Here is an 18,044-nt window from a genome sequence, read left to right on the forward strand (position 1 = left end):
CTCCTCGGTTTTTCGATTTTGAGCTATTTCGAAATCTCAGTTTTTCCATTTTCTCAATATTTCAGTTTCTCAATTTTTACATTTTTTGGTTATTCGATTTTTCGGTTTCTTGGTTTGCTTTTTCTGTTTTAATCTTTCAATTTTTCTATTTTTTGATGTCTCGATTTCTCGAGTTTTCACGTTTTCGCCATTTTAATTGTACCCTTTTTTAAATTCTAGGTTTTTCCGTTCTTCAATAGTTCTATTTTTCCACTTTTCGAATTTTTAAAATTTTACATTTTTCGATGTTTCACGATTGACACTCGGTTTTTCGATGTTTTAAAATTTGTCGACTTTTCGATTTTTAGATTTTTCGATTTTCCAACTTTTCAATTTTGAGGATTTTTCAATGTCTAGATTTTTCAATTTTTCGATTTTTCCAAGTTTCGATTTTTAAATTTTTTTAATTTCTTACAATCTCGATTTATTGATGCTTCAATTTTTCGATTAAATTTTTCAACCATTTTTTTTATTGTTGTTTATTTAGCAGAACTTTGTAAATATAAATTCTATTCACTTCCTCACTTCACTTAATTAATTAGTTCTTAATTTTGTTTAACTAAATTTAATTTTCTTTACATTTTCACGGTCAGGTCAGCACGCTTCGGTCACCTCTGTTAATTAATTAGTTGTTAATTAAGTTTAAATAAATTTAATTGCAAATTAACAGTTTCTGTAGCATTTCAGTGCCAATTAGTGTGTGATTAATTATTGTCGGTTACGCTACATTTCTGTGAACAACTTTCATGTAATCAAAATGATCCATTTCACATTCATATGAATAGCAGTTGCCTTGCTCGTGACGTAAAGTGTCGCACTCATGGGAGTACTATTTTGTGCTCACTGTACAATATACAATTTTATGTTCATGGCGCATCATATGAATTGTGAACTTAGTAAGTTTTATTTTTATCTTGGTTATATTTTGATGATTAAGTTGGTTCACAGTGTGTTTTAATTTTAAATATGACTACTTTCTTCGAATAAAAGATTGTTCGTGTATTTGTTAGTATTATTCTTTGTTGAAAAGTTCATCGCTTATTTAATTTTGAGAGTGGAGTTTTGTAAATACACATACAACCAATTATTACTGTTGTGTTTGTTTTGTTGCTTTTAATGAATATAAAAATGGAAACGAGAAAAGTAATTTACAGCAGGAGTATTTTGCAATTCCAGAAGAACTCCTAAAGGGGAATTTGATGTTAACACTTACTGGCCAGAACATTAAAACGAAACAAAAAAATCTGATATAATTTCTAATGTAGTCAGGCATTGTAGGCCTCTGTTCTAGGTCCCCTGCTTTTCTTAATTTTTCTCAATGACTTTCACTTCTTAATGGATCATAAATCGTTATTATTAGGCACGGTATTGGTACGAATAAAACTTAAATAAGTAATTCTCGCGACTGCCGGCTCAGTTGCGCTTTGCGTGCAGCCACCCCTAGCTGCGCCGCTGATTGAGTTTACTTTTTCTTTCTGTGGCACTTCAAAGACCTAGAATTTTCCTTTTTTAATTAAACAAAGTGCTTCCACAACGTCCCACTCCGTATTAATTCAATCAATTAAAATGAAATGTTTGTTTGGTGGGTCAAAGGATCTTTATTTGCGGCGACGTGAGTCCACTCGACGTCTTTCACACATGTTGCGGACCACCTCTTGGTGTCAATCAAGAACGCTACGAATTCGTATCGATCGCGATAGCTGTCGGTTGCTTAGCGAGCTGTTTATTATTAGCAAACAGACCGTTAAAGGTCTGTCAAGTGTTGAAAGTTTTTAAACTCCTGCAAATGGGAGATGATAGGGCTTCCAAAGCAAGTGCTGCGAGCTCCGTAGCAAGCGCCGCTCCAAGTGAAGCGAAGAAGGCTGCTGCTCCTAAAGCAGAAGCTGCCAAAGCTGATGACACGAAATCCGTGAAATCCACAAAATCTACCAAGTCGAGCAAATCTAAAAAAGATGAAAAGGCTCTTGACGAAGAAGAAGTCGATGAAAGACTTGAATTTATTCTTTCGTACTTTACGAAATCGTATCGCCTGAAACAAGAAAAATGGACGAAGATGATGGCAGCGGATGAAAATAAGGTAACGCCTCGTTGTCAAAGTGTGAGTAACTATTTTTGTATTGTAGAAAATGATTTTGAAATTTTTGGACAACCCGAAAGAGAAGTTCTTGATCATGACTATCACCGCTGCAGGACTATTGACACCATTTACTGAGTTCAATAATCAAATCAAGTCTAAATACACCTACTTTATCAAAAAGAGGAAGGAAAAAGTGACGATAGATAATTTCTGCGATGTTGTGCTTTTTGGTGATATGGCAGGAAAGCCAATTGAAGAACTGTCGGTTCTTTTAGACACTGTTCTAATCCCGTTGCTGGCAAACCCTGGAAATCAGACTAACTGGCCTCAAGTGGTTGCAGATGATGTTGTAGCTCATGTCAGAACCTTCAGAAACGCAGTGGAACAAGTAAGTTGACCACATTATTGTTACGATTTTGTGACATTTCTTTGTTTTATATTATTTAAGTGTTAAGAACGTGTCTTTCTAAAGTTTTTTTTTATTCTTAGCTTAAGGGTGCCATGAAGAGCCAAACTGTGCTTCCAATGCCTCAAGGCATGTCGAAGCTTTTCGAAGCAATCACCCAATTTGAAGACTCTGATGGTACTAGAACAGATCTAGTTCTTAAAGCGTCGTTGGAAAGTGGTGTCACTAAATGGTCAACTGTGTGCAACGAAATTCTGCGCCAGTCTTCTACCATTGCTTTCGACGGAGGAAATCATCCATCGCCGAGTACCGAAGTGGCATTCTGGAAAGCACGGTTAAAGAATCTAGAGTTTATTTACGACCAGTTGAGGGACCCTCGAGTCAAACAAATGGCAAAGTATCTTGAAATGACCAAAAGTGCTTACACCTCCACGTTCAAGAAAGTCTTTAAAGATATAGTTGCTGGTGTTGTCGAGGCTAGAGACGTTTGCTTGTATCTGAAGCCTCTGGTTCCCCATTTTGCCGCATTTGAGGACAACGAGCTTCTGGAAAATGAGAACAAGATTAAACCGTTGATACACTGTATGGGTCTGGTTTGGGCTAATTCCAAATACTACTGTTCCAATGAAAAAATGGTCATTTTGTTTAGAGAAATCGCCAATATGTTGATAGACGCAAGCAATCGTCAGTTGGATCCTGAGTCTATTTTTCAAGGAGAACCTGACGAAATGTACGAAAAAATTGTCAAAACTATAGACATTTTGGATTTTTTTATGGAATCGTTTGAGTTTGTGAGAGATAATCTGGCTACATATTTCAGAAAAGAAGACGAAGAAATGCCTCCTCTTTGGACGTTTCACAAAAGAACTGTTTTTCAGAGACTCATCGACTTTGTCAATCGCTTAAAATTGATAAAAGGGATTCTCGCAACTAATTTAGGATTTAGTAAATTAGAAAAGGTGGAATTTGGTGGGATCAAAGGAAGATTGTTGTCTCAAAAGTGTGAACAAATTTTTGACGAATTTGGTAGCGCTTACAGCGTTTTTAATAATATTCAGTACGATCCTTGTGATATTGCTGACGATAGTATCCTTAGGGATAATGACGAGTTTTTTGCCAGATGTGCTGATTATGATAAAAGATTAGCTGCGATATTTTCTCAAGCGTTTGACGATTGTTACAATCTTGAAAGTATTTTCAAATTCCTTGCAGTCATTGGAAATTTGCTTGAACGGCCTGTCATCAGAAATGAAATAACACCAAAGTATCAAAGGATTATTGATATTTTTAACGAAGAACTTGATACGGTTAAAGTGATCTACGACGAAGGAAAAAAGAATGGAGTGCCTATTGATAAGAACTTTCCCCCAGTGGCGGGTACTTTAATGTGGCTTTTCAAGCTGAGACAAAGAATTGAAAAGCCTGGGGAAGATCTGAAATTACTTGAAGACGATATTATTAAAGAAGAAGAGGCTCTTCACGTCTTTGATAAATACGACCATATGTTAAAAATTCTGGAAACTGATAGTCAGCAAACATTTAATAAATGGTGTAAATCAATTCCAGCAGAGATAGAGGCTAGTATAGCAAAATTCGAGTTGATACGCAAACCGAACGATTTAATATATCTGAATTTTGATGATCAGTTAGTCGCTGCTCTGCGAGAAGTCAGGTATATGAAATTTTTGGAGCTTCCGGAAATTCCTCCTGAGGCCGTTGAGTTGTATGAAAAAGTAGAACTGTTCTTCGACTGCCAACAGAAGTTTAACAGAGTTGTGGAATGGTATAACCATCTGAAAATAAGTACACTGCCAGTGGAATATAATTTAATTGAGGCCGAAATGAAAAAAGTTGATGAAATGTTAGAATCAGTCATATCTGTTATAACTTGGAGTACGCATGAGAATGAGACTTTAATAGCGATATATGATAAAGTAAAATATCTTTACGACAGAATTAACCAATGTCAGAAGAATCTGACCCAAATTAATACTGAATTGGATGCATGGGTCAATTTCCCTCTGTTCGAAAGAAGAGAGGGCAAGAAAGAAAATTTGCTATATTTAGAAGATCGACACGAACGTTCTATCAAGCGATATAATCAAATTGAGACCACGTACGAGGAAGCTAAAAGAATGTTGGCGGAGAATTATCGACTATTCTTCGATATTCCTGAAGTTGTGGAAGAGCCCCCTCCTGAAGAAACCTCTCCGGAAGAAGAGTCGCCCACTGTTGAGACCCCAACTCCACGGAAAGGCAAAAAAGGGAAAAAAGAAGATGACGAGAAAAAGGAGAAAGCAGACAAGAAAGAAAAACCGAAGAAAGAGAAAGAGCCGGAGAAAAAAGAAAAGGACAAGAAGGGAAAGAAAGGAAAGAAGAAGAAGAAGTCAGTTGAAGAAGAAGCGCCACCGCCAGAAGAAGTGGTAGTTGATACTACTGAAAGCGAACGCCAAGCAAACTGGAGAAAATATTTGGAATATATTGACGAACTTGTTAAATCTAAGTTGATCAAAGCGGTTTACAATAGTTTAATTTACATTATGAATGAAAGCGGTGACGTAGTACCAGTTGTGCCTTTGTTTGAGTTATCTTTAGAGCTTCACGACCCGATGATCAATTTTGTACCATCTATCGACTTAACAGACGAGGACAATTTTGTTGAAGATATGACAGCCTTAATTGAGGATATCTTTAAAATGGGAGAAGTTATGAAGCGAATTGATCCAGAGAGAGAGGAATCTGATTATTTTAAAGACGTTAAATCTGATCCTACTTTAGCTAAAATGACTGAAGAGATTTTAAGCAGGGTTATGCTTATGAGGGAAGATGCATACGAATATCTTAAGGAGTTTGACGAATACGTACATTTCTGGACTGACGATAGACAAGAATATCTTCGACAATTCTTAATGTTCGGCAGACTTTTGAGTCAAGAAGAACTCGAAAGAATTGCGGAACTTAAAGAAACTCCCCCCACTGTTCCTCAGTTTAAGGAACAAATTGACCATTACGATGACATGTATAAAAAAATAGAGGGAATGGCTGATGATCACATATTAGATGGTGACTGGACGAGAGTTAATGTTAGACCTTTGAAGCAGGCTATTCTGAATACCATTTGTAAATGGGGTAACTTGTTTAAACAACATCTTTACGATCGTGTTATTAATAGTCTAAACGAACTGGATAGTTTTATCGTTGAAGCCATTCAAGCCATGCAAGTAGAACTCGCGGAAGATGATTACGATGGTTTAATAAAAGTCATGGGTTATCTATTTAAAGTCAAGGAAAGACAGCTAGAGACTGATAACATGTTCGAACCGCTGAAAGAAATCATGGATTTACTTTTTGAATACGGAATGGAATTTCCTGAAGAGGTACACGTTCAACTTCAGGAGATCCCAGACAGATGGCAGCAGTGCAAAAAGGTTGCCGCAACAACGAAACAAAATGTTGCTCCACTTCAGGCTCTTCAAGTCAACGCGATCAAAAGACGTATTAGCCTGTTTGAAATACGACAAGTTATGTATAGAGACATGTTTAAAAAGCTTCCATTTTTCAACTGGAACTGCAAAAATGTCTATAAATTGTTAGACAAAACAAACGGTGAACTCGTGGAATTAGAAGCTGAGATGGTGAAGTTACAAGAACAAGCTAATTTGTTTGAACTGACACTGCCTGAATTCAAACCTATGAATTCTGCACGGAAGGAAATCAGGCAAATTAAACAACTGTGGGATTACGTTTTTATATTTAGATCGTGTATCGACGAGTGGAAGAAAACACCTTGGAAGAAAATCGACGTTGAGGCTATGGAAATGGAATGCAAGAAATTCGCCAAGGAAGTCCGTCAAATGGACAAAGAATTGAAGGCTTGGGATGTTTACGTTCAGCTAGAAGCAGCAATTAAAAACATGATGACTTCTTTGAGAGCAGTAACGGAATTACAAAATCCAGCGATTAGAGAACGACACTGGAAACAACTTATGCAGGCAACAAAGGTAATTTTTATTGATACTTTAGTTACAAGTTACATTCAACTCGTTTGCCCTCTTATACTGCTTGCTTAAGGCTCAAGAAAGACTGCCATCATATTACACAGTGAGTACAAACACTGCAACACAAGACTGTTTCATACCCTATTTTTAATAAATTTTTCATAATTACCGTGTTTCCATAATGCCCTTACACATCTTATTCCTAGGTCCGCTTTGTCATGGACGATTCCACAACTCTCAGTGAATTACTTGCTTTGAATTTGCATGAATACGAGGACGAAGTCAAGAACATCGTTGATAAATCCGTGAAAGAAATGGCGATGGAAAAAATTCTCAAAGAATTAAACGCAACATGGGTTAACATGTCCTTCGCTACGGAGGTTCATGAGCGGACTAACTTGAAACTTTTAGTGGCATCCGAAGAATTAATAGAAACGTTGGAAGAAAATCAAGTGGCGCTCCAAAATATGATGACGTCTAAGTTCATCGATTTTTTCTTGGACGAAGTTTCCGACTGGCAGAAAAAACTGTCGAACGCCGATCAAGTCATCCAAGTTTTTTTTGAAGTGCAACGTAAATGGTGTTACTTGGAGAGCATTTTTATAGGGTCTGAAGATATAAGAAGTCAGCTACCTGAAGATTCGAAGCGATTCGAAAAAATAGATAGGGATTTTAGAGAAGTTCTCAATGAAATGTTGAAAGACTTGAACGTGATACGAGCCACGAACAAACCAGGGCTTTATGATAAACTTGACGGGATTTTGTCACAGTTGATTTTGTGCGAAAAAGCATTGAATGATTATTTGGATACGAAGAGGTTGGCATTTCCACGATTCTACTTCGTGTCTTCCGCAGATTTGCTAGATATTCTTTCTAATGGAAACCAACCTGATCTGATTCAGAGACACTTAACAAAGTTATTTGACTCTTTAGCAAAACTTAAGTTCGAAAAAGACGGCGGCAAAAACACAAAAAGAGCCTTCGGAATGATATCCAAAGAAAATGAAGAGCACGTACAGTTTAGTCAAACTTGTGACTGTTCGGGGAAGGTTGAAGTCTGGTTAAATCGCGTTATAGACGTAATGAGAAAAACCCTACAAAGCTGTTTTGCCGAAGCAATATCAACCTACGACGAGAAACCAAGAGAAGTTTGGATCTACGACTATCCGGCTCAACCTGCCCTTTGCGGTATAAAAACTAATTTTGACTATTACTGTTAGAATAAACGATGATTTTCAGGTACCCAAATCTGGTGGACGACTGAAGTGAATTTAGCTTTCGCACGATTAGAAGAGGGTTACGAGAACGCTTTAAAAGACTACCAGAAAAAACAAATAAATCAGTTAAGCGCTCTCATTAATTTGCTATTGGGGGACTTAACTGCAGGTGAACGTCAGAAAATTATGACCATATGTACCATCGACGTACATGCGCGAGATGTAGTGGCGAAAATGATACAAATGAAAGTGGAAAACTCACAAGCGTTTCAATGGCAGAGTCAGTTGCGACATCGATGGGACGATAAGATTAAAGATTGTTTTGGAAACATCTGTGATGCTCAATTTAGATATCAGTATGAATATTTGGGTAATACTCCACGCTTGGTGATTACCCCTCTGACTGACAGGTGTTACATAACTTTAACACAAAGTTTACACTTGATAATGGGTGGGGCACCCGCCGGACCCGCAGGAACCGGGAAAACCGAAACCACTAAAGATCTAGGCAAAGCCTTAGGGGTGATGGTATATGTCTTTAATTGTTCAGAACAGATGGACTACAAGTCGATCGGAAACATCTATAAGGGACTTTCGCAGACGGGTTGCTGGGGATGCTTTGACGAATTTAATCGTATCTCGATCGAAGTGCTATCGGTGGTAGCGGTGCAGGTAAAAAATATCCAAGACGCTATTAAAAATAAAAAGTCAAAATTCCTTTTTTTGGGACAAGATATCGTCTTGGTACCTACGGTAAGTAAAGCGAAACATTAATCAAGTCATTTAACGTTGTCGATAGGTGGGGTTGTTCATAACTATGAATCCTGGTTACGCTGGACGAACAGAACTTCCAGAAAATTTGAAGGCTTTGTTTAGGCCGTGTGCAATGGTCGTCCCGGATTTTGCTTTAATTTGCGAAATTATGTTGGTAGCAGAGGGTTTCCAAGAAGCTCGTCTTTTGGCTAGAAAATTTATCACCTTGTATACCCTTTGCAGAGAACTGCTGAGCAAGCAAGATCACTACGACTGGGGTTTAAGGGCCATCAAATCCGTCTTAGTTGTCGCTGGGTCTTTAAAACGCGGTGACAGGCAACGACCCGAAGACCAAGTGTTAATGCGAGCGTTGCGCGACTTTAACATTCCTAAAATAGTCACCGACGATCTTCCGGTGTTTATGGGACTGATTGGAGATTTGTTTCCGGCTTTGGATGTTCCAAGGAAACGAGACGTGGATTTTGAAAAGATGATTAAGAAATCAGCGATTGATTTGAAGTTGCAACCAGAAGATGGCTTTGTTTTGAAAGTGGTACAGCTGGAAGAACTGTTTGCTGTGAGACATTCGGTTTTCGTTGTTGGTAATACAGGTACGGGAAAGACTATGGTGTGGAAAACTTTAAATAAAACTTACCACAACCAGAAGAGGAAACCGGTGTATAACGATTTGAACCCTAAAGCTGTCACTAATGATGAATTATTTGGAGTAATTAATGCGGCGACCAGAGAGTGGAAGGATGGTCTTTTTTCGGTTATTATGAGAGATCAGGCTAACATGACTGGAGATGGACCTAAATGGATAGTTCTGGATGGTGATATTGATCCGATGTGGATCGAATCCCTGAATACTCTGATGGACGATAATAAGGTTCTTACTCTTGCTAGTAACGAACGTATTGCTTTGACACCAATGATGAGACTGTTATTCGAAATTGCGTCACTAAGGACGGCGACTCCGGCTACTGTTTCTAGGGCTGGTATTCTATACATAAATCCGGCCGATTTAGGGTGGAATCCGTTCGTAGCTTCTTGGATTGATACCAGAACGCAACAAAACGAAAAAGCAAATCTTATTATTCTTTTTGACAAATACGTACCACCATGTCTTGAAATATTGCGTCATAAGTTGAAAAAAATCACACCCATATCCGAAATAGCTCACCTGGCAATGTTGTGCCACCTTTTAGACTGCTTTTTAACTCCACAAAACGTGCCCCCGGATTGTCCGAAAGAATGGTACGAAATTTATTTTGTGTTTTGTACTGTTTGGGCGTTTGGATCTGCCTTGTTTCAAGATCAGATAGTAGATTGGCGCAATGAATTCAGCAAATGGTTTATTAACGAATTTAAAACTATTAAATTTCCAGTTACCGGAGGAAATGTTTTCAGTTATTATATAGAAGAAGAAAATAAAAGATTTGTTCCATGGATCGAGCTAGTACCTGAATTTGAACTCGATACAGACATACCTCTACAAGCGACGTTGGTCAATACCCCCGAAACAACAAGAATACGATTTTTTATGGACTTGTTGATGGGTAAGAGGATTCCTGTGATGCTAGTAGGTTCTGCTGGAAGTGGGAAAAGCGTAATCGTTGCCGACAAGCTTCAGAATCTCTCCGAGAGTTACGCTGTTACAAACGTGCCGTTCAACTTTTACACAACTTCGGAAATGTTGCAAAGGATTTTGGAAAAACCTTTGGAAAAGAAAGCAGGTAGAGTATTTGGTCCGCCTGGAAGTAAGACCATGATTTATTTTATTGATGATTTAAATATGCCAGAAGTGGACAAATACTTCACTGTACAACCTCACACTTTGATTAGACAGTATATGGATTACCAGCACTGGTACGACAGACAAAAACTTACATTGAAAGACATCCACAACGTTCAGTTTGTTTCTTGCATGAATCCGACAGCCGGATCATTTACCATCAATCCTAGACTACAAAGGCATTTCTGTACTTTTGCTGTAAGTTTTCCATCAACTGACGCGTCAATCCAAATTTATCATAGCATTATCAGTCAACACCTTGAAGCCGAACAAAACAAATTTAACCGATCTATTCCGAAGTATTGCGAGAGCTTAGTAAACGCAGCGGTGTTTTTGCACCAGAAAGTCGCAACTACTTTTCTTCCGACTGCTATTAAATTTCATTACACATTTACTCTGAGAGACTTGTCGAATATCTTTCAAGGTATGTTGTTCAGCACTGGAGACGCTATTAAAACTCAAACTGATTTAATGAGGCTCTGGATCCACGAATCTAACAGGGTATACGGAGACAAATTAGTAGAAAAGCGGGACTTGGATACATACAAGAAGCTTGTTATCGACTCGGTTAAAAAAAATTTTGAAGAGTTTAACGAAAACGAAGTGTTTGAGGAACCTTTGATTTTTTGTCACTTCGCTGAAGGTATGGGAGATCCGAAATATTTTCAAATTCAAGAATTCCAGCATTTAAGTAAACTTCTTCAGGAAGCATTAGATGGTTACAATGATTTAGTGATGGCAATGAATTTGGTCCTGTTTGAAGATGCAATGTATCATATCTGTCGTATTAATAGAATAATGGAAGCTCCTAGGGGCAATGCGTTGCTCATTGGAGTTGGTGGTTCTGGTAAACAGTCTCTGACAAGACTTGCCGCTTTTATATCGTCTTTTGAAGTTTTTCAAGTTCAGTTAAAGAAAGGATATGCCATTGCTGATCTTAAAGCAGATTTGGCTACGTTGTATTTGAAAGCAGGTTTGAAGAGTGTTGGTATTGTCTTTTTAATGACTGATGCCCAGGTTCCTGAGGAAATTTTTTTGGTGGCTATTAATGACATGCTAGCTTCTGGAGAAATCAGTGAGTTATTGCCAGACGAAGACGTCGAAAACGTTATCAGTGCGCTTAGAACCGAAGTGAAAAGTACTGGAGTCCAAGACACCAGAGAAAACTGTTGGAAATTTTTTATCGACAGAGTCAGAAGGTTGTTAAAAACAGTATTGTGCTTCTCACCTGTCGGTTCTACTTTAAGAGTGCGCTCAAGAAAATTTCCAGCACTCGTAAACTGTACATCCATAGATTGGTTTCATGAATGGCCTCGAGAGGCTTTAGAGTCTGTGTCTAAGCGATTTTTGGCGGAAATTGAAGTCCTTCCAGAAGATCTAGTAATATCAGTTTCAACTTTCATGTCCGACGTACACGAAAGTGTGAATAAAATGTCTGAAATGTACTTACAAAACGAAAAACGTTACAATTATACGACTCCTAAGTCATTCTTGGAGCAAATAGCCTTGTATGGAAAACTTTTATCGGAAAAGACCAAAGCTTTGGAAGATAATATCGAGCGCTTGGAATCTGGCTTACTTAAATTAGCTTCTACTTCTGAAGAAGTTGACGGGTTAAAGGAGGTACTAGCGGTTCAAGAAGTCGAATTGAACGTAAAGAACGAGGCAGCTGGAAAGTTGATTGCTGTTCTCAGTGCCGAAAACGAAAAAGTCGCGAAAGAACAAGCCGTTGCTAGTGAGGAAGAAGCCAAAGTAAAAGTGATTGAAGAAGACGTTAGCGTAAAACAGAAGATTTGTGCTGACGATTTAGCAAAAGCTGAACCAGCTTTAATAGCAGCCCAACACGCTTTAAATACCTTAAATAAAAATAATTTAACAGAACTTAAATCTTTCACTCAACCACCGGAAGCGGTAGTTACTGTGGTAAGTGCAGTGCTGATTCTATTTTCAACGAAAGGTAAAATACCCAAAGATCGTAGCTGGAAAGCCTGTAAAGGAATGATGACAAGAGTAGATAAGTTTTTGGAAGACTTAATTCACTACGACAAAGAGAATATGCACCCTGATATAGTTAAAGCTACCCTGGAATTGACCAAACATCCAGAATTTAATCCAGACAAAATTTTGAGCAAATCTATCGCTGCAGCGGGACTGTGTGCTTGGGTTATCAATATTTTGAAATTCTACGATGTTTTTGTGGTTGTTGAACCGAAAAGAAAGGCACTGCAAAAAGCAAACCAAGACCTGTCAGAAGCAAGAGCTAAACTTGCTGAATTGAATGATAAACTGAATTACTTGGAAGCACAACTGGCCGTTTTGAAAGCAGAATTCGACGAGGCCATAGCTGCTAAAATGAAGTGTCAGGCTGAAGCAGACGCGACTACTCGAATGATAGATTTAGCCAACCGGTTGGTTAACGGTCTTGCGTCGGAAAATATTCGTTGGAGAGAACTCGTGAAACTTTACAGGCAGTTAATAAAGACTTTACCGGGAGATGTCTTAATGATAACATGTTTCATTTCTTACGTCGGATGCTTCACTAGAAGATACCGGGCCGAACTAGTCGATAAGTATTGGGCGCCGCGTCTGAAAAATATCGAGCCAAAAATTCCGATGACTGATGGTTTAGATCCTCTGTCACTCCTTACAGACGACGCCATGGTAGCACAGTGGAACAATGAAGGACTACCCAATGACCGCATGTCAACAGAGAATGCTTGTATTTTGACGAATTCTGCACGTTGGCCATTGATGATTGACCCTCAGCTACAAGGGATTAAGTGGATTAAAACAAAATACGGAGACACTTTGACTGTTATTAGACTGAATATGAAAAATTATTTAGATACTATTGAGAGGTGTGTTAGCGATGGAGAGGTCATTTTAGTAGAAAACATCGGAGAAACTATTGACGCAGTTTTGGATAATATTCTTGGAAGAGTGTTAATAAAAAAAGGCAAAGCCATTAAAATTGGGGACAAAGACATTGATTACAATCCTAACTTCAAAATGATTTTGCAAACGAAATTAGCGAATCCTCATTATAAACCAGAAATACAGGCCCAAACGACTCTGATTAATTTCACAGTAACACGAGATGGATTAGAAGAGCAGCTCTTAGCCGAAGTCGTCAAAGTAGAACGTCCGGATCTAGAATCCTTAAAATCGTCATTGACCAAACAACAGAACGACTTTAAAATAATTTTGAAAAAATGTGAGGATAATTTATTGTATCGTTTATCGTCAGCCACCGGCAATATCTTAGGAGATGTCGAACTGGTAGAAAACTTAGAAACCACAAAGAAAATGTCCACCGAGATTGAAGAAAAAGTGAAAGAAGCTAAAGTAACTTCCGTTCAAATTGACGAGGCACGTGAACAGTACAGACCATGTTCTGCGAGAGCATCTCTTCTGTATTTTATTCTCAACGACTTATGCCGCATTAACGCGATATACCAGTTTTCGCTAAAAGCTTTTAGTGTGGTGTTTAAGGACGCTTTGGCCAAAGCAAAACCTGCAGAGAAGCTGAAAGAACGAGTCGTTAATTTACTCGATAACATAACTTTCTCCGTTTTTATGTACACCACTCGAGGTCTTTTTGAATGTGATAAACTCACCTTTATGGCACAGATGGCATTCCAAATTTTACTTCATTCAGACGAAATTGATCACGAGGAGCTGGATTATTTGTTGCGATACCCAGTGGTGCCAAATCTGACATCGCCAGTTGATTTTTTAACGAATCAGTCGTGGGGAGGAATCAAGGCACTAGCGGAGTTCGAGGAGTTCAGAGGTTTAGACAAAGACTTGGAGGGATCAGCGAAACGTTGGCGAAAATTTGTGGACAGCGAATGTCCAGAAAAAGAAAAGTTTCCTGGCGAGTGGAAAAATAAAACGTCACTACAACACTTATGCATGATGCGAGCCCTAAGACCGGATAGAATGACATATGCTGTGCGTGTTTTCATAGAAGAAAAACTTGGTTCTAAATATATCACGGCTAGAAGTGTGGAATTTGAAAAATCGTACGAAGAAACGAGTTCGTCAACGCCGGTGTTTTTTATCTTGTCACCTGGAGTTAATCCTTTGAAAGATGTAGAGAAGCAAGGAAAAAAGCTGGGTTTTACTTTGGATCAAGGGAATTTTCATAGCGTGTCACTAGGACAAGGGCAAGAAATAGTGGCCGAAAATGCTTTGGACCTGGCGGCGGAGAGAGGCGATTGGGTGATTTTGCAAAATATTCATCTAATACAGAGATGGTTGGCTAGTCTAGAAAAGAAGATGGAATACTGTGCAGAGTTTGCTCACCCGAGTTTCAGGTTATATTTAAGTGCTGAGCCGGATGCCGACCCTTTAGTTTCTGTGATTCCACAAGGGATATTAGAGTCATCGATCAAAATTACGAACGAGCCACCGACGGGAATGTATGCTAATTTACACAAAGCTTTGGATAATTTCAATCAGGAAACGCTAGAAATGTCTACTAAAGAAGCCGAGTTTAAAGCTTTCTTGTTTGCTCTGTGCTACTTTCATGCAGTGGTGGCTGAACGAAGAAAATTTGGTGCCCAAGGATGGAACAGGAATTATCCTTTCAATGTTGGCGATTTAACAATCAGCGTCAATGTCTTGTTCAACTATCTGGAGACAAATAATAAGGTAAAGTTAGAGTTTCTCGTATCTGAAGAATAACGTGTCGTATGATTTTAGATTCCGTATGAAGATTTGCGCTATCTGTTTGGAGAAATCATGTACGGGGGCCACATTACTGATGACTGGGACAGGCGCCTATGTCGCACTTATTTAATAGAATATATGCAACCGGAATTACTAGAGGGTGACCTACAATTTGCCCCAGGATTTTACGCTCCACCTAATATCGACTACATCGGTTTTCACCGATACATCGACGACCGATTACCAACTGAAAGTCCTTACTTGTACGGTCTTCACCCGAATGCAGAAATCGGGTTTCTGGCACAGATCTCAGAGAAAATGTTTCGAACCATCTTTGAGCTGCAACCTCGAGATACGGGAGCTCAGGCCGGAGCTGCATTTTCCAAAGAAGACAAGGTAAAGTCAACAAAAACACTTCCATTTCAAACATTTAGTTTATAGGTGAGAGGCATACTTGAAGACATCTTAGATCGGCTTCAAGATGAATTCCCAGTTGCTGAAATGTTAGCCAAAGTTGAAGATAGGACACCGTACATAATAGTAGCGTTCCAAGAATGCGATCGCATGAATACGCTAACCCGAGAAATGAAAAGATCGTTAAGAGAACTCGATTTGGGTTTAAAGGGTGAATTAACCATCAGTTCTGACATGGAAATTCTACAAGAATCGTTATTCATGGATAACGTGCCGGACACCTGGTCCGTAAAGGCGTATCCTAGCATGCTACCACTAGGACAATGGGTTGGTGATTTGGGTGCGCGGATCAAGGAACTGGAAAATTGGGTGACAGATTTTTCGATGCCACCTGCGATTTGGCTGGGCGGATTTTTCAACCCTCAGTCTTTTCTTACAGCTATTATGCAGCAAACTGCGAGGAAGAACGAGTGGCCTTTGGATAGAATGTGTCTTTTGACTGATGTGACTAAGAAAACTAAAGACGAGTTCAACGCTGCACCTCGAGAAGGTGCCTATGTTCATGGTCTGTTTATGGAAGGAGCTAGGTTAGTAATTTAATTAAATTTGTGTTTTCTTGGTCTAAATGAGGAATAGTGTTTAATTTCATAATGGGTCACCCTTGGCTACGATCCTGACAGATTAGCAAGAGTTTACTATAATTAACCAAATTTAATTCAGTGTTAAGACGTTCCTCTTACTTTAGTGCACGTTTTAAATTATGGAACAAGTTACGAACTAAATTTTACGTGAATTGTTTGTTAAATTCGGTTGAATGAATATTATAGAATACAAATTATATACAGGGTTAGTCACGAGAGAATTACTTCTGAAAATTATTTTTACGCAACCCAAAATACTAATACCCTGTACCACTTGATATTATCTAAATTTAAAATGAAATGCCTAATCCATGATTGCTTTGACTTTGGCATTGTCACTTTGACGTTAATTAATTTTTAACATTTTTTTTTTCATCGTTGACTCGTCTCTAGAGCCCCACTGGATCGACGACATACCGTCAGATCAATCTGGGCTATACTGAAGCCGTAAGTGCTCTACCAATGTTGTTCGCCGCTAATGTGCATGTGTTAATTCGCCATCTCTGCGTCACCTAGAGCCTCTTCGAAGTGCAAATCTGCAACCTCTGGACTTCTTCGGCCATCCATTTACAAAAAAGCCGTAGCATCCCCCCAAAATGCCCAACATTTTCAACAGATTAGTAGTTAAATTATTTACTTACTTGTTTGAGTTTGTTTTAACCTTTGAATAAAATGCCGTAAAAGGAATTTTCCGAAATAATTTTCTCGTGATTAATCGGTTGCAAAGGATCAAGAGGCACACTGACAAATTTATTAGCGCCGCCGGAGGAGATTTCCGACTGGCTGCGGTACCACCATGGACACTCGCGTAACCTCCTTTTCCACAATTGTCAAAATGAGATTGCCAAACTCAAAGCAATCATGGATTAAGCATTTCATTTTAAATTCAGTTAGTATCAAATGGTACATGGTATTCGTATTTTGGGTTGCGTAAAAATAATTTTCAGAAGTAATTCTCTCGTGACTAACCCTATATAATTTCAATTCGCTGGAACAAGTTCTAAAAGCTGAATTGCGGTCGATACATCTGTTGTGGAATAAAAACTTAGACTAAACACGTGTGTTGATATTATTTGTACTAAGTAATTTTGGTTTACTTTGTTACAGGTGGGATATCCAGCTCGGTAGCATCGCGGATGCCAAACTTAAAGATTTATTCCCGGTAATGCCGGTCATCTTCATTAAAGCTATAACGCAGGATAAACAGGACTTGAGAAATATGTATGACTGTCCTGTTTACAAGACTCGATCGCGAGGACCGACTTTTGTGTGGACTTTTAATCTGAAAACAAAGGAAAAAGCTTCCAAGTGGACACTTGCAGGTGTAGCAATCTTGCTGCAGATTTAGTCTTTGATTGTTATGTTGTAATTCAAATGTTATTTTTGTTAATAGAGATGTTGAATTTAAGTTCTTGGTCGTTATTGAGATCTGGTTTACAATGAAGCATCTTGTTTGGATGCAAAGTTGTGATGAGATGTGTACGAGTGTGAAGTCAAAAATTTGTCTTAAAAATGTACTTTTTTGATTCATAAATTAGCTTTGAATGTGTGTAAACTGGAAACGAGTTTGCCGCTACTTAACCAATTGTTCTTAATTCTAAAAACACATTAGTGAAAACGTACGTCCTTATGCAAAATTCCTAATGCAATTAATCTGATCTACATACCTATGTAGGGTGATTCGGCCTAAATGACGAAGTGATTTGTGGTTAGCGGCAACCCAAAATACATAATTCATTAATTCCTTGATTCACACTAGAATTTCAAAAATATTACAAATCTAGGAAGTAGGAAGTCTGATTTTAAAAATGTCAAAAAAGTGCCACTGTCACGTGTAAGTTAGCTTCTTGCCAAGAGAATATCATTTTGACATGTTTGTTTTAAAATTTCCTTTTGATTGACATTTTGAAGAACAATTTATAGTGCTAAAATACCGATAGTAGGTACATAGTCTTTTAATTAGATGTGTGTATAATTAATTATCATGCCAGAAACTGTTTGTTTATTTATCGCAAGTTGCATAATCGGTG

At 38.3% G+C, this 18,044-nt stretch overlaps 1 protein-coding gene across 1 annotated transcript; it reads left to right on the forward strand.

Moving 5' to 3' along the window:
• The first annotated feature begins 1,849 nt into the window (after positions 1-1,849).
• LOC135134237 (dynein beta chain, ciliary-like) lies at positions 1,850-17,362 on the forward strand. Its single transcript, XM_064062866.1, has 9 exons — positions 1,850-2,116; positions 2,163-2,504; positions 2,606-6,523; positions 6,727-7,708; positions 7,760-8,490; positions 8,537-14,941; positions 14,993-15,355; positions 15,401-15,960; positions 17,122-17,362. The coding sequence occupies exons 1-9, from the start codon at positions 2,093-2,095 to the stop codon at positions 17,360-17,362; spliced, it is 13,566 nt and encodes a 4,521-aa protein (XP_063918936.1). The 5' UTR covers positions 1,850-2,092.
• The last annotated feature ends 682 nt before the right edge of the window (positions 17,363-18,044 follow it).

The sequence above is a fragment of the Zophobas morio genome, unplaced genomic scaffold (assembly GCF_036711695.1).
Source record: "Zophobas morio isolate AGI-343-1 ecotype UQ-CSIRO unplaced genomic scaffold, CSIRO_AGI_Zmor_V1 ptg000023l, whole genome shotgun sequence".
Taxonomy (NCBI): Eukaryota; Metazoa; Arthropoda; class Insecta; order Coleoptera; family Tenebrionidae; genus Zophobas; species Zophobas morio.